Genomic DNA, 25,256 nt, shown 5'->3' on the forward strand with positions numbered 1-25,256 from the left:
TCGGGAAGAGCCCGGGGTCACAGCCCCTCGCCAGCCCCGATCCCCACGCCTCCCCCAGTCCTCGCTCCCGCCGTCTTTACGCATGCGGGGCCGAGCGCGCCAGCGCCACCTTCCCTCCGTTTTCGCCACTGCACAAGCTGCCCTTGCGCATGCTCACTGGGAGGAAGCGGCCGCCCGAGGCGGGGGGGTGGGGTGGTGTGTGTGTAACTCCCTCTCCTTGTGTACCGAAGGCGCTCGGGTGTTTCCGTTTCTTTCCTGCTCCGAGGTTCTTCCCCGCCCCTCGCCGCTCGGGTGGGCGCCGCAACCCAGGCGGCACGGCAGGAGGAGGCGGAAGATGGCGGTCGGGATTGGCAGGGAGGCGGCGGCGGCGGCAGCAGCGGCAGCAGCGGCAGCAGCAGCACCAGTTGTGCAAACGAAGCCGTGGGCAACCAGCGCCAGAGCCCGTGTGGACCGCGGCTGAGCAAGGAGGCGGCTGGGGCTGCGCCACCACAACCCTCCCCGGCGCCGGACTCTCCTCCTCCTCCTCCTCTCCCTCCCTCCCTCCCTCCCTCCCACACCGCCTCTCGCCTTCCCCGCCTGTCCCGGCTCCCCGCCCTCGCTCCGGCATGGACGTTGGTGCTCCGCCGTGTCGCTGTGCGCGGCGCTGTGAGGCCGCGAGCTGCCGCTGAGCGGGGCCGCTCCCGGGGGTAGGGGGAAGATGTCGGACACCAAGGTGAAAGTTGCTGTCAGGGTCCGGCCGATGAACAGGAGAGGTAACCGGCCGGCGGCGCTGGGGAAGGGGCGGCGGGGTGTGGGGAGGGGGCGGCACCGGGGCGCGCCTCAGGCGGCTTCTTCCCCTGGCCGGAGGGGGATAAACCCCCTCACAGCCCCCTCACCACCACCCCCCTCCGCCGCCGGCCCGCGGTCCCTCGCACAGGCACGGCTGTTCCGGCGGCGGGGAGAGCAGGGGTGCTCTCCCTGGCCCCGGGTACAGTCCCCCGCCGTGTCGCCTTGCAGAGCTGGACCTGAATACCAAGTGCATCGTGGAGATGGAAGGGAACCAGACTGTGCTTCACCCTCCGCCTTCCAACACCAAGCAGGGAGAAAGGTAAAAGCCCAACTCGCCGTGCCCCATATGAAAAACCCAGCCGCGGCTCCTCAGCCTCGCAAGCGCTTGGCTTTGTTAGGGGAGCGGCGGGGTCCTGATGGTCTTACCCGGTGCCTTTCGGGGCAGAGGACGAGGACCGGCGCTGGCCGGAGGTCACTGTGTTGTGGTCCCGGAAAGCAAGGACCAGACCCCAGAGTGGGGTGTGCAGACAGAAGATCACTACTGGCCTGCCAGGTTTAAAAGTTGATTTTTGATTAACTGCTAAAAAAAAAAAAAAAAAAAAAAAAAAGAGCTGTTGATTGGGCAAAGACTTTGACTGTGTGTGCTGTTTTCACAAATTTCTCTGCGGTGCAGGCTAATAACTTGATGTAACCTGTGAGGGAACAAGAAGCAGAATCTGAATTTTATGCTAGTGATGTGTTGTTTTTTTTTTTTCCTTAAGTTTGTTTGCTAGGTTTTAATGTATTTGAATTTGAAAAGGCTGTAATTGCTAGATCCTCTATTAATTCAGTGTTCTGTGAAGCAGCCTATGAGAATATGCTAAAATAATTTTGAAATGTGGGATTTAGTTGTGATGCCTCAGTAAAGAATACCCTTGGAAATAATCTAAAATACCAATGCACTAGACTGTAAAAATAGATCAGAACAGGAAAAGATTTCTTTCCTTTGAGGGAGTGTAGGGAAAGACGGGGAGGTGCAAGGGGAATAGTTACCTTGTATGCTTTATCTGTTCGGTTACCTGTTGATTGCTCAACTTAAGTTGATCTGTTTAATGCCAAAAAGTGTGAAATCATTTGCATAGTTATCTGGACTTTAATCTGAACACATTTCTACTACTCAAGGTTTAATTGTGAATGTTTCTGATTTAGTTTATAATAGTTATGAGGAAGCTAATGTGAGCTTTTTTTTTTTTTCCAAAGGCAATATCATGCTTTTGTAGTTTTACAGCGGAAAAGGTTGAGACATTTTCTGTTTTTACATGTCCAAGATGTGAAGCTGCTTCTTGCATAAATCCCCATATGGGAGTATAGCTGTAATCACAACAGTTTAACTTAAATCCAATTTGCATTGTCTGCAGAACCATTGTTGTGGTTAATATGCTTGAAAGATCTGTGCTTGTTTCCTGCCTCTTTCATAGATCTTTGTGTGATCTTCTACAAGTCATACTGCCTCTGTGGCTCTTAGCATCCCATTTGTATAATGAAAATCTTGTTTTTCTTGAGACTATTCTATTTTAGAAAGTATGGTTTGAGTTTTTTTCCTCCTGTATATATTGGCATCCATCATAACACTGCTATAATAAGAATGACATTAACTCTTTAAAGAGAGTGGATTTGACATATAAAACATGAAATACAAATTGAATTTACAAAGCAAGAACAGAATTAAGACTTAAAAATCATTGCTTCAGTAAACTAAAGAGCCTAAGGGCCAGATGGCTTAATAAAGGGCTTGTCATGTGTGAATTTTGCTTGTTGTGCATATTGGCCTGCAGGTATTCAGTGGGACACTGCCATGACTCTCATCTTTTGAGAGCTTTTGTGGCTTGTGTTTATCTGGCTTTAATACCTGTAATATATATAAGTTCTCTTACTTGCTTGGAATTTGCTTCTGATTCTGTGGCAGGGGCCTTCCGGGTGAGCTGCGACACTTGTGTGCGACCTCACTGTTGACAGCTGTGTTGGCAAGTGATAGCTGTCCTGCTTGCAGCCCAAAGTGAGGCTGGGATTTGGCTAGCTGTTACATGTGTAGCTTGTGTGTTTGAAACAACTGCCTCCTGTTCTTGGAAGTAACAGTCAGAAATACTGATTCGAAGTGACTCACGCACATGCAAACATGTAGTTGGGGTATTTTCTTAGTGGCAAATGTTGTATGTGACCAGTTGAGGTGTCTAATGGACTTGTCACTTGCCTAGTGCCTTGTAAAGATCCTTACATTTTCTTCAATGCTAAACTGCTGATTTCTGTTTTTTGTATTCAAGATAAATAGTTTGATTTCTCATGATGAAAAATGAATTCTGTTCTTCTATGTGTACCCACCATTAAATGTCTGTGTAAACTGGTTCTGAAGTGCTGAGTAGTTGCTGCTTGTACTTGGATTGATGCCTTGGCAGGGCTAGAGATGTCAAATTGATTTTTGGTTTTCTTTGTGTAGGTTTTGGTGTTTTTTTTTTTTTTATAGCTTAACTGGATTTTTCTTTCACAGCAACTGTGTCACTGCAAAAATTATTTCACGTGTTAGGGTGATTAATTGGTCTGTCTCTACTATATGCATCACTTTAATATTCTGTGTAGTCTTACCTCTTCCATTTTGCATTTTATCTTTTTATATGGCAATTTCCCTTTTCTAGCTGAATGGAAGGACAAGTTTGTACTGCCCTTTGGAATAAGAATAAGTAGCCTTATAAAGCAAATTTGGTTTCCAGGGCTGCTTTTCTTAATTCATCTGAAGCCAAGAGGCTATAGGGTGTGGGTAGTAGAATTCAGGACCATGCTCTTTATTTGTTTTATTTTCTCAGTTATAATCTTAAAAGATACTGATAGGATTTTCAAAAGTAAAGTTAGGAAGCTCTTTAATAATTATATCATCTGCTCTTGGAAGAATGTCCAAGGTTGGGGAAATCAGATTGTACTAGTTTTGACTATTCTGTAAGGAGTTACTGAATTAAGTCTAAGTTCAGATGCATGCTGATGCAGTTGCTGAGTTTTGTTTAAGGATAGTTCTGAAGAATTTTTGATCGGTAATGCTTGTTTTACAAGTGGTAGAAAAAGACCTAAACTGAGAGACAGTGCTGTCATTTGTCCAACTTTCACTATCAGAGCTAAGCAATAAGTTATAACCATAAATTAGAACAGGGTTCTGACTGCATTTTCTAACTGCTAGACCACACAGCATCTGTACCTTAACACTGCTACAAAATAGCAATTGTTATTAAATACAAGTGTTGTGTTCTTTTATACTCAGCAGGCCTGCTGTTCCCCACAGACACACGACTTGGAGTGTTCTAAACTAATGAAGGGGGAAAACCGAAACATAGTAAAGCTGAACAGTGAGTCTGAAAGTTCAGCACAGGAAAATTATTATCAGCTGAAATAATAGGAGGCAGAGTTCAGAAAAGAAGGGTTTTCATTAGCTTGTATCAGGTATAATCTCTGATGCTGGCAAGGCTTTTGTAAGTTGGTGGCTGGACTTCATACCTTGTTTTATTAGTAGGAGTAGTTTCTTTTGCATTTGCTTAAATGTGCTTGTGTGTTATTTAGTTTCTTCTGTCTCTTACCCATTTCCTCCCTCAACCCAATACAGATTTCCCTTTCTTCCCCAGAAGAACATTTTGTCTTTCTGGGAACCCTCTGTTTTTCTTTTTTTCCTGTCTTCACCTGGAAATCTGTATTTCCTTTCTCAAAGTACACTCTCCCTGAAAAAGATGTTCTAACTTGAAGTCTTTTAGAAGTGGGTATTATGTTTCAAACCCAATTGTGTACCTCCTGCTGTCTTCCTTTAAATGTTGGTTGTTGGCAATAAGGTACAGTATTGAAATGTAATTTGGAGGTAATTACAGCATGGAGTTACAATGCTTCAAAATATTTTGGTTTTTACAGTGGAAATTTCACACCTTTCTATGTCTATGAAAAATCTGGCTTTACCTTGGGGATTTTATTTCTTAATAGAACAAATCAGGTTTTGCTGGGTTCTTCCTCTGCGTTTGATTGTTAAAATATGCTTTCCTCCCTTTCCTCTAAGCAACAATTTTAACGCATAGGATCTGAAAAGTTTTAGTTCCCTGACAACAGTTCTTCATGACATGATTTTTTCTTTAGTAAGCAAAACGTTTGTCTTGACAGAAATAAACAAGGAACTATGGAGACAGTAGAACTGAAATAATATTTCAGTTGCAGTTTTGACTGAAACACATACTCATCTGTTGGGCAACTTATTCCATTAAAGCACAGCACCCTTGTGCGAACTTTTGCCTTATTAAAAATCTCAGGGCAGAAAATGAGAAAGAAATCAGTGTGGAGCTGAACTTAAAATTACCACTTTATTTTTTTTTAATTGTTATTATTAATTTCGTTTCTGAAAGTATCTTTCTTGCCTTTATTTAAAAAACATTTTATGGCTTGCTTGCTTTGTTGTCTTCCATCTTCATTTTGATCACAAACAAATAGCAACAAGGCCCAATTCTACTTAGGTAAAACTCTCACAGCTTTAAACTACTAAAGATTCCAGAATATGTGATATGTGGGGGCTTTTTTATTTTTTTTTTTTTGTAGGTGTAAGCTATTTAATAAAATAAATATCTAAGAAGAGATGTGAGTGTATCTAGTTTTTGTAGCTCATGATACTTTCAAAGGTGAATATCTGAAGCACAGATTTCATCCCAAGACAGTTTGTCCTAAAGCTCTTGTTTCCAGAAAACAGCTGTTGCTCCCCCTGCCTTGGAGAAAACATGGTTCTGGATGGTCTTTAGTGCGTAGTCCTTCATGTGATGGTTGTGGCACTTAATCTTTTTGGATGTGTTACTTTGAATAGCATCAGAGATGAGAGAAGAATGCTGTTGTAGGGAGAGAAGATACATTTCTGGTAATGGTCACTTTCTCAGACTGAAACCTGTGGAAGCTGAAGTAGGGTAGCTGCTAATGATATTGTTATCGGAAGGAATGATCAATGAGATCGTGTCTTTGATGAAATATACTTTGAATTATCACCTGTCTGAGGTAGATCATAAAATAATAGCAGACAGCAACTTTTATGTTTGTGTGCAGGAAATTGTAAAAGTAATCTGACTTGGACCTTTTCTGTTATCTTTCCTGTTAGACCGCCATGTTCAGGATGTGAACTGTTAGCTCTGAACCTTTGCAGAAGAGATGTATTCGAGTTACGAAATATGTGTGGTTGGAAAATGGCATTTTGGGAGCTGTTTTTGCATTGCTTTAATTCATTCATGCCTCAGATGGGACACTAGATTCAGTTCCTTGAAATAAGTTTTCTTAAATTCTATGTAATTTGAAACAAAATGAGAAAACAACAAACTTGTAATCCATAATACTGTCTGGCATGGTTCTTGGTTCTTCCTGAGGTGGCCTGAACTGTGAACAAATGCAACATCCATTATATTACCATGTTTATAAGATCCAGACAGCTGTTAGGACCTTGTGCTCTGGCCTTAAAATGGCATTGCTAGAACTACCGTTGGAGACTGTTGGGGTTGTGGGTAAGTAACACTTAGCTGGCAGTATTTCAGAACAAAAATAGATAAAGTGTTTGAAGAGAAAGAAAACTGTGCTTGATATGACCATGTTTGGCAATCATTGCTTTGTAGCCATTTTCTGCTTTTGGACTACTGAGTGTTATGTTCAAACAGTCCGAGTAAAGTGAGGTTCAGCTTTGAATCTGTCCAATTTTTCTGGTTTGTGATGTTAGAAATGCTCACATTGTAGAACATTAGAAGATTGTTTAAAAAGATTAGCTGGCCTTTGGGGCACACTTAGCTTCTGTGTTTAGAAGGGGCAGGTACACATGTACCTGTACCTGTAAAAGCTTATTACTGCAGCCAGAGGTGTTTTACTAGTGGATTACTAGTCAATGCTCCTTGAATATGTTGTTTATTTAAATGAATTATGAATTTAAAAACTGTGCAGCTCTTTTTTTGCCCTTTTGTTTGGGGATATCAGGACTAAAATGTTTTAATTTCACCTCTTTTGCTCACTTGGTATAAATATTAGACAGCTTTCTTGTTTTGGAAACAAGATTATCTTTGTTCTGCTCTGCATCTAGTAGGTTTGTTAACTGTGCTTCTAGTAAGATTTCAGACTTATGACTAGATTCATTGTAATGAAATAATTTTTTCAAAATTAAATTATACTTGTGAACGTATTGTAGTGACCCAGGTGTGGACTAGATTCAGAATACCTTAGGAAGTGCTTAAGAAGTCCCTCTTCTGCAGACTCTGAGCTCAGAGGGAAGCAGTTCACACCAGCTGCCTTTCCACAGTGCTGGGGTTGCAAATCTTGTTATGAATTTTTGGGGACAAAGCAAATCCCTTCTTGGTCTCAGGTCTACAGTGTAGCATGCACAGGCTGTTGTTGTTCATGGAGTCAGTCTGGTGGTATGTCTGGTAATAATATTAGAGCTAAATTTTCAAATTTGTTAATGTACTTGTTGCAGTTGTGTTTGAGAAGTTAACAGATTCGAACGCCTTCATTCCTCTGCAGTTGAATGCAGATACAGTTGGCAGCAGAAGCTGCCTCTGGCTATGTTGCTAGTGTCTCTTGCATGGACAGACTGCCCTTAACAGTGGGAAAGCGTGCAGTGTCTTTGCCTACTTGGCCTCCCCTGGGTATAGTTTGAATCTATTAATGGAAACAATTACTGCCTACTATAGCAAAATGCCAGCTGCTGCAGCAGTGCTTTACAGATGCTGTTGCTTAACTGAATAATTTCTCCAATTGCTTGGTTCCTTGTATTTTGTGAGGCTCTTCAAGGAGGTGTGGAAGTGTTGGCTCAAGACAGTGAATCTTAGTGTAGCCTACAGAGAAAAGACCTCCACTGTGAAATGATGTGCACCACAGGACTCAACTATCAAGTTAACTTGTGATCCAAAGCACCAAGTTAACTAAAATAATCATGTTGTTGGCTAAAAGTAGTGTTGCTGTGTCTCTTTTTACAGGAGACAGTAAAAGGGGTACAAGCTTGTCTAGTCAGTACCTGACTTTGATATAAAAATGGTCATCAGAGTTTGAGGTGGAGCTTGAGTTGACTGTGTGTCTTCACGAGATCGTTGAGTGGCATGTGATGGGTGTTCACTGGCGGCTGAGGGAGGAGCTTGGTGATTAAACAGCAAACACATTGAAAAGTTGCTGTATGAAGGTCAATCAGAAAACTGCATTGCTGATAGGACTTGAAAATCAATGGCATGAGCTCAAGATATCCATGTTGATGAAGAGCAGGAGTTACACAAGCTGTTTTCAATGCCAAGGGAGGGTGTCCCTTTATGTCATTTCTTGTTTTGGGAGGAAAAGGAAATCAATGGCTTTCTGATGCTGTGTTAATTAACCTCTGCAGTTCTGGCCTTTATTTTTGATAGTTGCCTTTTAATCTAAAAAAAGTAATTAAAAAAGCCCCAACAACCTTCAGTCATCGAAACATCTGTTGAAATTTGTAAACATATCCTGAACTAATACATTCCTTGGTCATCAGCTGCGACCTTTATGTGGCATTTTGCTACATCCTAAGTCGAGACATCCTCAAGCATGTACATGCTTACCAAATACATCTACTTCTTCCTCAGATAATATGAAGTTAGTGGCTTATAAGATGTAACTTTTTCACTAGGAGGTAGTCTGAATGTTCCTTCTCATTTCACATAGATCACCACAGGGCAATCTATATGGTAATGGCCCCTAATGAAGTTCCTAATGGTTTATCTTCCTATAGTAACTTACTTGCTATATAAGTGTTAGAACGAAGATTTACACCGCAATTGCTCTTTTGACAGATAAAGCCATGAATGTATCTTGGTGCCTATTGATGGTATAATTCTTATTTTGAGGTGTATCAATCAGCACATCGGTAGAAAGGTGTGTCTGAAATGTTGCTGTGTACTTGTGTTAATCTCTGGTAATAAGCATGGTTAATGATGATGCTGAAGACAGGGGCAGAGCCTCACTGTGTACGAGCACCTGGGTATGTAACTTGTGGTCTGTTTTCTTGGTGCTAGCCCCACCAAACCTGTGCTGTTGCCTCTTTGTGTTCAGTAACAGCATAGATAGTAGGCTAGTATTGGCTTATGTTGTGATTTGTGGTGTCACTGTGTCTTCTTTTTGCAGTGTATGTATATTCAAAGAATTTTAAGTATTTAATAAACATGAATCAAAGCAGCTGCTGTTCCTGGAATGGCATGCTTATCTCTGCATGTGTTCATGAAGATACTGTTCAATATGTTTAAAAAACTACCAGGATGCATTGTGAACTGTAACCTTTCTATAAAGTTTGATGCTTTGTTTTAAAACCACATTGCTGAAAGTGTCAACACTTATTTTTTTGCCTGACTTTTTTTATTGGAGAGTATTTTAGACTTGCAAATAAAATGAAAAAATACACATGATACCCTATTTATTGAGTTTACATTTTCTCAGTCTACTCCACAGTCTCTTTTGAAATGTAAATGTCAATCCCAGGTATCTTACAAAAGCCTCCAGGCGAGTTTAATTTTTTTTTCCAGTATAAGGCTTCAAAATTCTGAATCTGTCTTGAGCTACTGAAATAATTTTTCTAGCATTAAATCCAAGTATGTGGAGCTGTCTGTTTTGCTTAATATTTTTTTTATATGATGACAAGGAACAGCAGATCTTAGATAAGAAAGCACAGTACTCGATACTTCTTCCCATGTGGTTTCCACTTTTTGTCTGAATTTATGATTAAAATCATATGCAGTGTGGCTCAGAAGGTCTTTCACAAGTTTGATTCTTTCAGAATTGAAGGAAAAGGATTGCGCAGTACTTCATAGTTCTTACTTTTGTTGCCTATTTATTTCAAATTCAATTCTGCTTTCTGATTCAAAAGCCAAGGCTTGTTTTACGGTAGATGAGCTTTTGCTAAAGACAAGTCAATGGAGCATTCCAGTGAAGGCACACAGCTGGCAGAAGTTTTCTACTGGCAAAGCTGCTTTATGGCCCTAAATGAGCAGTGTCCTGGTCTGCTTTGGGAAATTTCTTTGTCAGCATCTGTCAATGTGAGGGTTTTTTTATGTATGCAATGTGATGTAAGTCTGCCGTGCTCCAGACTTGTTTTGGCTCAGTAGTGCCATCTCCCTGAATGATGCAAGTCCTGAGCATTTTGATGATTTTTGGTATTTTTTCCTTGCTATTATGTCATGTTGTCATTCCCTATTTTGAGATGTTTATGAATTTCCATTAGATTTCAAATATGTTTTCAGAGAATTTTATCTAATGAAATCAGGCTGAAATATAAATTAGTCATTTGATAAAATAATGTTCTTTTATTCACTGTATGTAGGCGAAGATATTAAGACAATCTATCCTCTGAATGCTCAGCAAGAAGTTGTAAAGTTTGATTATGTATTTTAAAGAGGACTTTGACCTTATGTAAGGGAGTAAGAGTAGAAGCCATCTGCAGTCTTCCTCTAATTTGCTGTTGTACTGTACTGGGGTAAAAGATGGTTCTTGAAGGTTTTGTTGGGAGTGCGTTACGGAGCATCATCCCACCACTGAGGCTTTGCTGCTTTGGAGCTTTTACTGTGACCACAGTGGATATGCTATTCTGAAACCGTCTTAAAAACAATCTGTCATTTTCTATAGTGCCTGTTACATCTAAAAGAAGAAAATTTGAGTAGTTCTCATTCTTCTTCTGTTGTAAATCTAATCCTTGTACCTGCATTCTTGACTGGAGTGCCCTTGTGAAGTGCTGCTTCAGTGGCTGCAGAGAAACTGACACATAAGAGAGTGCAAAGAATGGCTTGTTAATGGATTTGCTGCTGATGTGGTAGAATATAGAGAAGGGATATGTGGGGACCAGGACTAGAAGGATAACAAAAGGCAGAAGAGAGATACAGAAATGGATGTCCAGCAATGTGATGAAACTCCTCAAAGTACATGTTGGAGGAAAACAAACCAGCCAAAACCCAGCAGCATCCACTAAGCTTTTTTCCATTCTGCGGAAAATGCGTATGAGAAACTAGCACTCTCCAGGGTGGTACTACAGTCTTCATGTGTGTTCTAGTTGAGATCCAAGTTGAAAGAAAAAGGAAAACCAGTTCTTGTAAACAGACCATTGATTACTGTACAGCTTGCCATGTAGTTTCCTTGTCAAGAGCTTCTAAGTTGTTAGTATGTTTATTGTTTGAGGTGTTTATAACATTGTAGCGAAGTTCATGTAGTATTCCTAATTTTCATTGCATAGTCATAACTTGTATTTTAACACTAAATTTTTACTATATATTGCATTAAACATCATGATTGAGAATCTGTATAAATTGGCTGTGAAATAGTCTAATTGGAAACACTTGTGTCCATCAGAAGAATGATGAAAGTCTTTTTGAAGATGCAGCATTTAAGTGTTCTTAATTCAGTAGATGATCTGTTCCTCTCAGCATCCCAGTTCCATGGTTGGATTCCCTCTTCCTGTCAGAAGTGCTGAGTACTGAAGGAGGGGGATGTCTGGCTCGCCCATGGTGAAAGTTAGAAAGTAGCTTTTGCCAATTTTGTTTTCTGCTCAGCAAGTTTTAGTGGATGAGTGCTGAACTTAGACATCTATGTAAAAAGTCTAATCTCCTCTGTTGTTAATTACTCTTTGGGCAGGCTGGATTCTCTCAAGTAGCTTTTGAAGTATCAGTTTTTCAGCTCTGAATGTGGCAATAAGAAACTTTTTCTATAGAAATACTAATGGTTTGCAAGCTTTGTGCCCTTAATTTAATCTGTCCTTACTGCCATCTGTGCACACAGATTGCTTTGCACATGATTCAAGGAATGTAGTGTACCTTTATTCGACATTTCAGAATGGCATCTAGCAACGTTGTGCTGGTTTAAACACAGAAACGCAGACTGCAGTGTTGGGCAGGCTGAATGCCCTTAGTGCTTCATAATGCTCGTGTGTGTTCTGAGTTACAGTTCTTCTGATGTGTGGTCTGACCCATATTGTTGGCTGCTGTTTGAGAATTTCTTACCTGAAAGAGGAAGAAATTTATGGCTGATGCACAAGATTGATCAAATAGACTTTGAAAAAATTTTTGCATTCATATGACCAAGGTGTAAAATGGGTTTTATAAAAAATCTCTCTAAGCCAAGTTGATCTGTCATCCTTTGTCAAGAAGGGTGTTGTAGGGTGACTCCTGGAGGATCTCGCATTTTAAATACTTATTTTTTTCTCAAGGTGTCTGCATCTTCATCATAGTTGAGAAAAGACTGAGGCAAGTGAGTTGCTCACAAAAGTGACTTCTTGCCTGCTTGCCTTTCCTGTGATTAAAAGGGGAGAGCAGATGCTGGGGCTTTGTCTGTGGACTTTGAAGTGTGATATTATAAAATGGAATTGCAGAACTGAAGTTTGAGGGAGGAATTTTTCATCAAGGTATATAAATGAAAGAGAAATATTAACAATGAAATGCAGTTAGGAAAATAGAAAACTAAATTAGCCAATTTTCTTATTTTCAAGAAACTTTTAAGAGCAATAAGAGTCTGACAATCTGACTGGTAGCTGTAATGAGCAGTGATGCACTTTAGTGAGCTCAAGGTGAGTGTTGGCTTAGGCTAGGCACTTTTCCTTTAAATGGAAGGAGTAAAGGGTGCGATGTGGTGGTGTAGCGTTTCCCTTAAAGATCTCTAGATTGGGTAATTCATGATTCTTTTAAAAATCACATGACTTTTTTATTTTTGTTCTCTCCCTATAGCTCTTTCTCCATATGAGCAGATCACTTCTTTGGCTCAGCACTGCTTATTAAGAGTATTTGAAATGGGATGCTTGTCTTAGCTTCTCTTGAAGCATATCTTTCTATTCATACTCTTTAAGTCTCAGTTTGCAGATCTAGTAGATGGAAAGAAATTGAAGCAGTCTGGAGTTACAGTCAAAACCCATGACTTTTAGCTGGTTTTGAAGTAGAATGGCTAAGCAAAAAGGAAACAATTGACTCCTTATTGCATTGAAAATTGTTAAAAACTGAGTGCTGATGCTGCTTGTTTTTTAAAATGTTAGTGATGATGGTCAAAGTGGGAAAGCTGCACTGAAAAATTAACGTGATCACCTTTTTGAGTAATTTTAAACATCTGTATTTGTCAAACCTGAGTTTTGTTTGCAGTATTGCTGCTCACCTGCTTTGCAAACTGCTGACCTCAGTAGTATTTGCCTTATTAGGTCAGTAATTAATGTAATACTTATCAGAGTTCAGACCCTGTGTACCCTTTCATATGACTTTTCATGGTGTTTCATACTGATCTACTTGTTCTGAGTCTTTCTTCTTCCTTAATAGATGACTTCTTATTCTCTTCAAAGTATTTTTGTCAACTTTTTGAGAGACCGCATCTAATTATTCTGCTTTATTTCTTCTAGCTTGTTTTTTGTAACTCTCATTTGCTATGCAGGCAGATCTGTGGGTAGATCATTTTGGCTGTGGGTTATTTATGGCAGAGCTAATTAGCTGAGTTGCAGCTCCTGAAACAGAAGAATTGCAGCTCAGTTTCATGGAAGTTCAGCTGATAAGAGTTGCGGGGCCTCACCCTCCTTTGCAGAGTCAGATCAGAAGACTCAGTGCTGGACTCCCACACACTTGGAAAGTGGAAATACTGTGTGTCTAGCAGGGCTTTGTTAGCCTGTGTTCTTCATGCTATACCTGGTGTTTGTGGCTGTCCTTGTGAACTTGGTGATGGGAGGGGGTGGCAGCAATGGAGTTAAGAGCAATGCCAGGGATAGAAAAGGGCAAAAAGTAGGTGGGTGTGGGCCTCCGTTGCTGTTTCACTAATTCAGATGCAGTGCAGGATGAGCATATGCTTAGGTAGTGAGGCAAAGCTGATGGGGGTCTCCTAAAACTCAAGAGTGTGGGGACTGGCTTTGCAGGGATAACTAATTGATTACAGTGTTGATTTGCTGTTTGTGAATATCTGTAACATGCTCCAAGCACTCTGTGTTACCCGGAATTTTCTGTTCTCAAGAGTGTTTCAGCCTACACTTGTTGTGAGCAGTAGAGCTGACTGCAGATCACAACACAGATCGTGCTAAATGGAACCATAAAACCGAGTATAAACATTTTGGATAAATTTAAAGTACTTCGTTAAATATTAGAAACAATGTAGTTGAAATACTTTGCTGAAAAGTGGGGTAAAACACCTATTGACCTTGCTGATTGAGCTGAGTGTTCAGTGGGTAATTTGCAGTACCGCATGGGTATTTGCAGTACCAGGAAAAAATTATTAAACAGTAAAGACTAAATTTTTCACTCTTCTCTCTGTGGAAGAGACTTTCCATTGTGTAACTGCAGTATAGGATCAGTTGCTCGCACTTCATATCCCAGTGCAGAAACCTAGATCTACCATCTTAACTGCCTCTGAATAGGTGTCAGCACAGGCCATAGACTATACTGAAGTTCCTGGATTAGCATGCACATGTCTGAGACCAGTAGGGCTGATTTATCAGCACGCAGGCTCTTTAAACATACATAGGTAATCTTAATATTAAGCCTCTGTGCAGTTTCTATGTGCAACCATATCCATCGATAAAGTTTATGCCTTTTTCTGTTCTTCTCAAATTTAATTTTCATCTTCCTCTGCCTTTCGTCTTCCTGACCTTCTACCTGCATTCTCTTATGCTCTTTAAAGATAATGTTTAAAATGTTATCTCTGGAAATGATGATGTTTCAGAATAAGAGATTGAGTGCTGTTAGCAACTCCCAGCAGCACTCTGCTCTTTATTCTGAATTGAAAGCTTTGATTCCATTTAATCATCTACAGTTGGTATGGTAGCATGTGTGTGTGTTGCTTGTGTCCCAGCATCTTCATCGGCTTTTTGTGTCTGACTCCGTTGAGTAACTTAGCTTGTAGTACTCTCTGACAGTGGTTATTGGTGTTTCTTCTCTCCCGTTATCAACTACTTCACATTTATGTACCTATGTACTCAGTTATCTCTCCCCTGTTCTGAAAGTCCTAAGGTCTGACAGCTCGATTTCATTGTACAATGACCATGTTTTCTAATTTAGAGCTTAATTTTTTTAAATTTTTTCCCCCCCTGTAATAAGACAAATCCTAAAAGGGAGTAACTTTGTTTTCACAATGCAGTTGTGCTTAGCCTGCTGCTACTTCATGGGAGCTAAAAACAGTCAGCTACACCCTAGTGAATTTCTGCAGGGTGATACAGCCTCTCATGTTCTCAAACTCTCCCTCCTTGAACTTGGCATGCTCCTTTGCTCACAGTCTGCAGGCGGGTCTGTGCACTCATTTGGTACCTAATCAGGTGCTCTCCGCCACTTGAAAATGTCTATGCACCTTCTCTGTTTTTAGACACTGGCTTGTGTCTTTGCCACTTTTTTGCTTTGTGCCTGTGGTAATGAAAGCCTGGCTGAACTCGGTGTCTGCTTTTTGTCTGCCCAGTAAACCCGCAAGAAGAGCAAAATTCTCACAGGTCATGGCAGTGGGAAGATGTTTCAAACACCTTCTACCTTTAAGTATAACAATACAGTAGTGTTTCACTCTCTGTAAACAGATGTTCATAAAATGAATTGTGGGTGTAAACCTGGCTCTGCAGTCTGAGATAACAGCTCAAAAAAAAAAAAAACATTTTGAGGGGATAATACTGTTGGCTGCAAGCCAAGGAAAGGGAAAAGATTCAGGGAGGACTTAATAATGAACAGTTTTTTCAAGGAAGAAGGATCATGCTACCTTTAAAATATTTAGGCTGTAGATAGACTTCAGGCTATTTGAGTAAAATTCCATGAGGAATACTGCATGTTTTTTGGACACATGTTTTAAATGTAAATATGTATCTGGAGAGAAACAAATTATATAAGGAAACAACTGTTTTCTGACAGTGGTATGCTTTGCAGTCAGAGTTCAGGATTTCTCTGCTTGTGTATTTTGTAGATTCCTGTATGATGTCTACCATCAATAAATACCATAGTTACATAAAGTAGAAACTTAGCTTGGGAATGTGATTATGACGAGTGGTAATCTTTGATTAAACTGTCTCAAGAATCTGGTAAAAAAGTTGCTTAGTTTTGTCAGTATGGCCTTTATCTGGGAGACCTGAAAAGACCCAAAATCCAGTTTTTGTTAATAATTATAGCCCTCTGGAATTTTCAGAAGCTAGATTCTTAATTTCCTTATTTCCTATTGTCAGTTAATTGTGTCTGTATTGTCTGTCACGAGCTTAAGAACTGTTGGGAAATAGACCTGTCAGCCTTTCCTGTAGTGGCTTTTGAGAATGAGAATAGTATTTTTGCTACCAAAGTCATCATGTTGCTTCAAATTCATGGGTAAATTCTGTTGAGAGAAAAGTTGTTGATCTCCAGTAGACACTCTTTTAGAATAAAGTTATCTTTAAGCTAATCTGCTGGGTGCCTATTTCAAGCATGTTACTGTGCTTTTATGCAGAGCACTGCATGGAATAAATTGATGAGCAGAAGTTTGATGAAGCATGTGAAAGGAGTTGCATAAGTAGTTTGGCTGGGCTTGTGTGAAATGCTGTGGTTTTGGCAAATGGGACAGGATTGAGCTGAAGATGAAAAGAGATGTTTAATGCTTCTGTTAAAGTTACATTTTAAATAGGGTTTTGATATTAGAGGCTTCAAAATACTTTCCAGAGTTGCTAAACTTATAGGTCAAAACCCAAAAAGAAGAATCCAGTAAGCAAATCTAATAGTTAGAGATCTCTGTGGATTGTATACAAATTTTGACTTCAAAAGATTGTAGAAATAGAAGTAAGGCTTCCCCCCCCCTTTTTTTTTAATATTTGACCTAGTGTTCTTAAAGTAGACATCAAATAGTGCCTATTTTCTGTCCCTTCTCTAGAATTGCCTTTTCTGAACACTTAGTTCTCTGGTGAGCTCAAAGGCAGGTGAAGAATAATCGGTTCTGAGCATGTTCTTGCTGTGAGAAGGGTATTTTTCATCATGTTCCCCACTTCCTTGAACAGAGGGTTCCAGCTGTCTTTAATCAGCAAAGATATCATCAGTTACATTATTGGGGCAAATTTGGTTATGAGCTGTGGGTTTTCTTTTTGAGAGGTAAAATGACAAAAATGTCTATTGCAATTTAGTAATTCTGCATATGGCAGACCTGAAGTTTTGTTTCCAAGGAAGAAAAATGTACTGTGGATGCTTTCTCATGTAGAACTTTATAGAGTTCAAAATATAAGATATGAATGAGTGCTGGAATTCAACAACAAATATATTCAGAATTGTCTTAATCATTTATGCCTTACACACTGGAGTATCTTTCATATATTTTGAAATACAAACCATGACATTTCAAAGGGCTGAAAATAGTTGGTCAAAGCGGCAATGATGATCCTTTTGTCATGCAGCTTCTCCAAATGTATTGCAGGAGCATAAGGGAGACCATATCCCATTTACTTAATTCTTCAGGAACCTGAAGAGGTAAAACACTGTATTCTCTCAAGAATAAATTCAGTTTGCAAACTGCTTCAGGAGGCTCATCTGGTAGGCACACATCAGGTCTCCGGTAAGGTTTCTTCCTGACTGTCTTACCGCAATATGCTCATAGTAATGAGTACAAAATAACACCTTTTTTGGGGGGAATAGATAACAGCTAATTTTAATTATACCATCGGAGCTTTTTAATTTACACATGACTGGCAGTAAGGCCAAGCCTCCAAGCTATTTTGTGTATCAGTACTAAACTTAAAATCTAAAGCTGTCAAAAAGAGCAAGTAGCAAAAAAGTAAAAGAAATAAAGAATCAAAAGCAACAATTTATGTAAGTGATGTGAACTGGCTAAAATATCTGGGCCAGGCAAACTTTGCTACTGTGCAACTGCTGCTTGTGGTTCAGCTGATTCTTGGTAACTTCATTATGTCTGACCTTATTCAGAGTATTGAGATACAGAGAATTAATGGCTGTTTATAACCATTAGTATAATAACTTATGCAGAGATAGCATCTATGAAGAAATATTCTTTGAAGGCAGTTTATGTACTGAACACTAGGTTTGCATTGTGTTAGATCTTTAAATTTCCCTAAAAGGGAGCCTTCCTGCTCTTCACGCATTTCTGTTAACTGGTTTTGGATGTCTGCAGGTGATGCAGCTTCCTGTTTTAATAAGATGATCACGAGATTTCCCCAAATCATGATACAGTGATTTAATCTTAGTCTCTATTGAATTGGAGGTGTCTGTTAAAATTACAGCTTTGTTCTTTCATGGACTGATCACCTTTTGTGTTGATGTTTTATAAAAATCTGTTGTAGCTGACATAATGACTTCAGATCAAGGCTTCTCTCTTTCTTGGAGCTGCTCAGAATACTGTGTATCACTGCTGTAGTGTGACCATTTAAGTTGAGCATTGAGAAATCTGTGAATGAAAGCTTGTAAGCTTCTTTAGTCTTCTGGAAGCAGTGTTACTTTCCTTAGGTTACTATACCTACAGAATAAGGTATACTACTGGCTTTCAGACTGCACTGCACCTCTGTTGGTAAGGCATGTAGAAAGCCATCAATCACCTGAGATTCAACTGACATTTGTGGTGTTAGTAGCAATGTTTTAGGGAGAGTAGGGAAGATGCATTTTAGGAAGGCATTGGAAGGAATCACCATGTGGAGGGGTTAGTCCTTAATTTCAGTTCAGATTTATTGGACAGTTTGTAGTAGCTTAGAAGCAAATATTTGAGATATTTTGAAGTTGTAAAATCAACATAGATTCTTAAACCCAGCCATAAAAATTCCCTGTATTTGGAATTTCCCTGTGTTAGAATTGTCACTGTATTAATAAATAGTAAAACCATTCTAATTTTAAATAGGAAAAGTAAAACCTTTGGCAAAAAAAAAAAGGAAGAATCAACATTAGTTTAATTTTCATGTAGTAAAACCCACAATCTGACCCTTGCTTTTGGTTCATGGCATGTTTTCCAAAGGTGGAGGGTCATTACTTCCGGCAAACACGATTAGTATCTTTACCACTTTCAGGAAAAATTTCACTTTCCAGTTGCTCCTGTGCAGTAGCTACCTTACATATTGGTTGTGAAAGGGAGCAAAATGCTGACAGTCTTACTGTGATGCATGAGACACGAATTACTAAATGGAAATACATGAAGAAAACTAAAAGTCAATATTCATTTATTATCAACAGCTTTTCCTGTTCCTTCTAAATTGCACCTTCTCCCATATGAGATCTGTGTGAGGTGCAGTGGTAGTTAATTCCTCTGAGTTGATGAGGTCAGGTTGCTTGGCATAGTAGCTACACCTCTGCCATGTACCTACCTTCTTACTTTAGCGTCCTAAAATGAAATGTTGCTAATTTAGGATTGAAAGTTTCAGGTTTTTTTTCTGCAGAAAAGTGGGCAAAACTTCAGACAGCTGACTTAGCCTGGGTGAACAGCTCACCTTGAACTCCAGAGTGTGATCAGGTAGTGCTTGGTACATCAGATGAGGTGACTTCAGAAGTTACTACCCTTCAGCTTTTTAATACTGTGCCCTGAGAGTTAATTTTAGTGTTAAGTAGTTCTCCTCTTGAAGATTATCTTCTTGAAGGTGTTTTGTAGCATTTAAATTTCTTCCCCTCTCCCTCTTGTGATACTTATAAAATGTTTTAATGAATATTGTTTTAAAAAAAGTATCTTAATGTTGCTAATGGTAAATGAATAACTGCTAAAGGGAAGAAAAGATGTACTTGCTAACTTAAGGAAACAAGATAGGTCTTTCCTTTTGCCTTTGACCGTTTTGTGCTTCTCTTCTTTCTGGACAAGTCGCTCTCCTTTCTGAAATGTAGAAGGCTTTGACCTCAGATGGCCTTGGATGAAGCTGGGATAGTGGTTGCCATCCTCTAGGTTTCTGATGTCACAGGAAATGTTGTTTTTTTTCTTCAAAGCCTGCACTAAGAGCTACATCTCTGACCTTTTCTTTGCTTAATATTGTGTCTCAGTGCTGGTGTGGTGGGTATTTGCAAATCAAGAAAAGTATAGTAAAAATTTAAAAATGAACAGTTTAATCTGAATTGCAATACGGGATTTCATAGGTTTGAGAGGAAGTATCCAATAACACATTTTTTAACCGTCAAAGAAAGATGGTTAATTAATGTTGTGGGGTTTTTTTTTTGTTATTTATGTCCACCAGTTAGGACCACTTTCTCTAACAGCAGCTTTTTCTTTGATATTTGTCTGTATATTTAGGCTCAACAGTTTACTGAAAGATAAGAATCATAGTTTGGAAATGTGGAAAATTGAAGCCTAGTGCAAGCAGAAGAAGGCTGACCACTCTGAGACAAGTAATGCTTTGAACAGAAGCTATAGAAGGACAAAAGATAGAAGAGCGTTATGGATTATGAGCTGTGTCAAGAGGGTTTCTAATGAAGTGTATAGATGAGGAAGAAGAGTTGTTTGGTTTTGAGGGAGCATGATAGTCAAGAGCTGGTGACAGTTCACAATTTCTGCTCTAAGTATGCATTTAATAAATAAAAAGTTGCACATAATTAAGCAAGTGGTGTTTCCCTGCTTTTAGTGCTTATTGCCGCTTACAGTAATATTGCTGTGACTTAAGGAGAAGGGAGGATGGAAAGCCCACTAAAATTGTGGTTAAATTTCATTTTTAGTATCTCACAGATCATAGTCCCAGAATTTTGCAATTTGCAAGCTGGGGAGTGTAACATTCCCCAGTGTGTATTTAAGATGGCGAATTGCTTGAGTGTTCTCCAGTAGTTTGTCAGGTGTCTGTTTAAAATATGAAAGGACATGTAAGATCTTAATGAACATTCAATTAAGTATTGTTTGAGAGAGAGAAAAAACTGTTTCCTGAACGCTTGCTTCAGAGGTGCTCATTCCCTGACTTCCTCTTGAAGTGATATGGATGTCTTTGATTTTAGAAATTAGCTTCAGTTTGTGTACAGGAAACAGTTTATTGCCTTGATGTAGCAGCTTTTCAGTTGTTAATAAATAATTTTAGCCCAGTCAATAGGCATGCTTGGAATAAAAAGCAGTTGTAATGCTCTTTGAGATTGTTATTAAAAACAAGTGCCAAGTAAATAGAGTTGCTTGGTGTTGGAGTTTTTTTTTTTTTTTGATGGTGGAAAGGTTCAAGGAGATGCTTAGTTGCTTCCTTGAGATAAGCAGAAAGTTTGCTATGCAAGTCTGCTGTTAATGAGCTTGACTTTTATTATTGCCAGCTGAATAAGCAGCCCAGAGCAGCTAACAGAATTTTGTATTAGTCTTATACCAGCTGGAATCAGCACAGATGGCAGTAATAGTTTCCATCACTGGGCAAAGATAAATGGCTGCTCTGTTGTAAACATGGAGGAGTTAACGTGCTGTTAGAGACCCCAAGTAATGTATTTGCTAGTATTTGTTAAGATGCATTGAGTATCTGTAACACCAAGTTCTGAAGCAAACAATGTTAAATTTCTGTGAACTTCATTATTATAGACAACAGTGATGTTAAGGAAAGCACCTTTTTAATAAATAAACTTAATTCAAGAGGGCAGAGAAGTGAAATATTTGTAAAGAGACATGGTGTAATGGATCAGATGGTGTGTTTGTGGAGTTACAGTAAATTAGGATCATGCAAGTCTTGGATTTGGAGGAAAAAATGGAGACTGAATTGTTGGGAAATGTTTTCTTTTTTCCTCAGCTTGTGGCAGAGATGGAGAATAGTGGCAATGTCACACAGGGACTGCAGGAGGTTGCGAATGGAATGGTCAGTGTTCAGCATTGGAAGAAAAACATCCTCTGATACAGATTGCAGCTTAGATGAGGTGATTTAGCTGGAATTGGGTCAGAAGGCACTGGTTTCTGTTGGGAAGGGAAAATTGCTGTAAATCCCTTATCACAGTTTTCTGAGATTATGGAAGTAATTTGCAGTAATGAAGACTAGATGGCTTTCAAAAGCTCTTCAGGAATTGGTCTGCAAAAAGGAAAAGAGTTCATAAAAGTAACTTGTCTGGTTTGGCTTTCTGTGAATGCAGAAACATTTGAAATGTATTTTCTGAAGGAATGCATCTGCTTGTGTGTTGGTTATTTTTTTTAAATTTATTCCACTTCTTTCCCCGCCCTCCCCAAGACAAGAGAATATAGGTATTTTTAGTTAGGCTTTACGTTCTTACTAAGTTTTGAGGTTTTGTACTCTGTATTTTGAGTTTTTGTTCTGTTCAGCACCTTAATATTTTTGTTCAGTATTTAGATCCACAGATGACACCATCAATTCAGATAAATTTCTGAACTTGGTGGTGGTGGGACAGCTGTGCAGAAAAGATTCTCTTCTGTTACCTTTTGAAAAGTGAGCAATGAAGTGAATGATGAAGATACACTAAAGCGACCTGCATAGGAACAGTAGTAACTCATAAAAAACCACCCTAAAACTCCAGACTTAACTGTTGTTTTCAGTTATGGCATGGGAGAAGGAAGCATTAAATAATTGCTTTGACTTTGAAGCTCGCTGCAGGATGTGGTCAAGGAAAGAACTGAGCAAGACTGGGAGAGCAAAGGTGGACTTTTTCATAGTTCCCTGCCAGAGTAACTGAACCTTCCCTTGTTGTATAGGGAACAGATTGCCCAGAGAAGTTGTGAATGCTCTATCCCTGGCAGTGTTTAAGGCCAGGTTGGACAGAGCCCTGGGTGGCGTGGTCTAGTGAGGCATCCCTGCCCATGGCAGTGGGGGTTGGAACTAGAGTGCTTTCCAACCCAAGCCATTTTATGATTCTGTGCAGAAGCTCTAGCACCTCATGCGACCTTAAAGGTAAAAGGGAATGAGCATATATATCTGATAATGGCTTTGAATTACAATTGTACGTGTAAGTTAGTAATGGTTCAGCTGACATCTTAGAAGAATATTTCTAAGGTTGATCTGTTTAAGAGTTCTTAGCAATTCTCACACTGGTTAATCTAGTGTTGCTGTTGGCAGTGAAAGAAGTGTGAAGGCAGGCTGGGTGTAGGTATGCCTGCTGCTGTTGGGTAACAGAAGCACTCAAGGTTTTGTCTAATGTTGCCATGTTATGTCTCCCCTCTGGAGAAGAGTTAGTGTGAAGGGGTTAAATTCTAACTTTGGTTTTATGTTCTAGGCTGTGCCACGTTTTGGTACCAGGCTGAGATGTGTGAAAACAATAATCTTTCATTCAGGGAAATCTGGGGTGTATTTCACTGTGTCTTCCTCGATAACAACTCGGATCTGACCATGAAAGTACAGTGGGGACTTGCAGATTGCTAAAACATACTCAGTGTATAGAGTACACTTTTATTTTCTTTTGTGATTTTTCTCTCTCACATTCACACACACCCCTTTCCCTACCCTCTCCCTCCCCCCTTTCTTTGTGTGAGCTGTGTCTCTGGAAGAGAGTGGCTATTGTGTAATGAGGAGACCTCCAAGAAAAACCTTTTGAGGCACCTCTTCAAATGGGCCATATAATTAATTTTTTTGAAACAAGCTTAAAGAGAACTTAAGTTTATACAAATTACTTTTAAACTGCTCAGTTAGTTGGAAATGACTACTTCACCCAAATCTTGCTGTATTCTTTTCCCTTCTACTGCCTCCCCAAATTAAAACATACATTTCCAAAATCTCTCTTGCAGTTGTTTGCTTATGCTCTGAAAGCTTAACTAGGAGCTACTAGCTTATATTGCAGTAACGATAGGTTTACTTTAGATATACTAAATTATTCTCTAGGACTGGCATTGGATAGATTGTGCTTGTTGTGTTATTCAGAATTTAGATATTTTCCAAAAATTCATTTTGTTTGTTTCTCTACCTTTTAAACAGAAACTATCAATCTCTTTTTCTCGCCTTTGATTAGCATACATCTTGAGTTGTATCACTTGTTTATACAGATCAGAACTTTTTTTTCACAGCTGTGTGCCATTTCTACAGAGCATCCCTTTTGCTGTTGTTCAGTGTTGTGTTTGACCTGAAGTGTGAAGTGCTTATGGGAATGAAAATTCTGCAGATTGTTCAAGGGCTGATTTGCTTTTGAAGCAGAGTCCCTGGTTTGCTTTCATGCCAATAGTTAGGCAATGCCAATAGGGAAACAATTGTTTTTGCTGATAATTCTTTCTTCAAAGACTTGTTTGGGGCTGCTTCTTCAGGAGGAGGGTGCATGTTTTGATGGAGATTATTACAGTGTATTTCCATCACTGTTTTTCTGAGGAGAATCTTGGAAAAATATTAATAATCCTTGAGGTATTACTACAGTATAAGAAAGAAAAGCTCCTCTGTTTCCCTCACATATTTAGATGATGCTGACTGTGCAGTTTGTGTTGTTTGCGCTGTGGGTTAAGCATTAATATGTAGTATGTATATGAAACATGCCCCAAGACATAGACACATAAGTCGGTTAACCCATGGCATTTCAAGCATTCTCTTTTGAAAGATTGCAGACACCTCATGAAACCCCTAAAGGTGATTTGTCTATAGATACAGGACTAAGTATATCTCTGGATGAATTCAGGCTGCAGTTCTCACGCTGAAGTTCCTGTCTTTCAAAGCACAATCCTCTGTTTCTGATGGGGCCTGGTTTATATATACACCTGGCTTGATCTAGGGTTATTACTTAAAACTTTCTGCTCTGGATTCAAGTTCTGCGGAAATCTGGTAGCCAAATACTGAAGGATGATGCGTCTAGCCAGCCATTGGATTATCATTCATGTTATTGCAACTGGATGTGCTGTGTTACAGTAGCTTTTTCTGCTTTGTTTGTATACATTTTCCCTGTGGAACAGACCAGGTGATTTGCACATCCTTTTCAGATATTTTAGGAAGAAACATTTTTTCACCTTGTATATCTTTTATTGTTGATTTTGAGTCTGAGCCCATTATGAAACTATCTTTGCATATAGGAGAGGACAGATTCAGTTGCCTCTTCAGCCTAAACAGTTATATACTGAATTTCCCATCAAAATCAGTGGTAGCTTACAGAGCTCTCCCATGCACACCCTTATCTTATGTTCATCACATATGACTGGACTGTTGCTCTGGAAACCGCTGCAGTGTCGCAAGTGACTTCATTATGATTAAATGAGGGGAAAAGAAATAGAACAAAAGAAGCACATTCCTGTTTCAACATGCAACTTAGAAACTGTCTCACATACATTCTCTGTATTTAACAGCTCTTCTTGGTGACGGGACACAGATCTGTCCTGTTAGTCAGGAATAAAATCAATAATTTGCTATTATTTGTTTCAACAAAGATAGCTGGTTTCGATGCTATTAAAAGATGTGTATGAATCTGTCAGAAAAGAGCCCATTAGTGTTTAGATTTATATTTTTGTCCCTCACAGAGACTTAATTAGTTCTCTTAAACACTGAGAATGCTTTAATTTCCAATTATATCTGGGATTCTTTTCTGTGTATTTCTAGTATCTGTACAATAGCTGAGTTTCTGAAGCAGGTCTGTAACTGCCACTAAACAGAAGATTATAAAAATGTGCCAAGATGCTGCAAAATTATCTGGCATTGGCTTACCATTGTTACTGATTTGTGGTTACTTATATGTGCTTTTCTTATTTCACGCTAAAGAGCTTGTCTGGTA

General features: G+C 39.4%; 1 protein-coding gene across 5 annotated transcripts in view; it reads left to right on the forward strand.

Annotated features, from left to right (window-relative positions):
* Positions 1-383: 383 nt before the first annotated feature.
* KIF13A (kinesin family member 13A) overlaps positions 384-25,256 on the forward strand; it is a 108,037-nt gene continuing 83,164 nt past the window's right edge. For all 5 annotated transcript variants that reach the window (XM_057424340.1, XM_057424341.1, XM_057424343.1 and 2 more), the window contains exons 1-2: positions 384-752; positions 997-1,087. In XM_057424340.1, the coding sequence (XP_057280323.1) occupies positions 698-752; positions 997-1,087 (146 nt within the window). In that variant the 5' untranslated portion in view covers positions 384-697. The remainder of the gene's footprint in view (positions 753-996; positions 1,088-25,256) is intronic.

The sequence above is a fragment of the Pezoporus wallicus genome, unplaced genomic scaffold (assembly GCF_028554395.1).
Source record: "Pezoporus wallicus isolate ANWC-B61680 ecotype Strahan unplaced genomic scaffold, APGP_CSIRO_Pwel_v1 contig_5485, whole genome shotgun sequence".
NCBI classification, from domain to species: Eukaryota; Metazoa; Chordata; class Aves; order Psittaciformes; family Psittacidae; genus Pezoporus; species Pezoporus wallicus.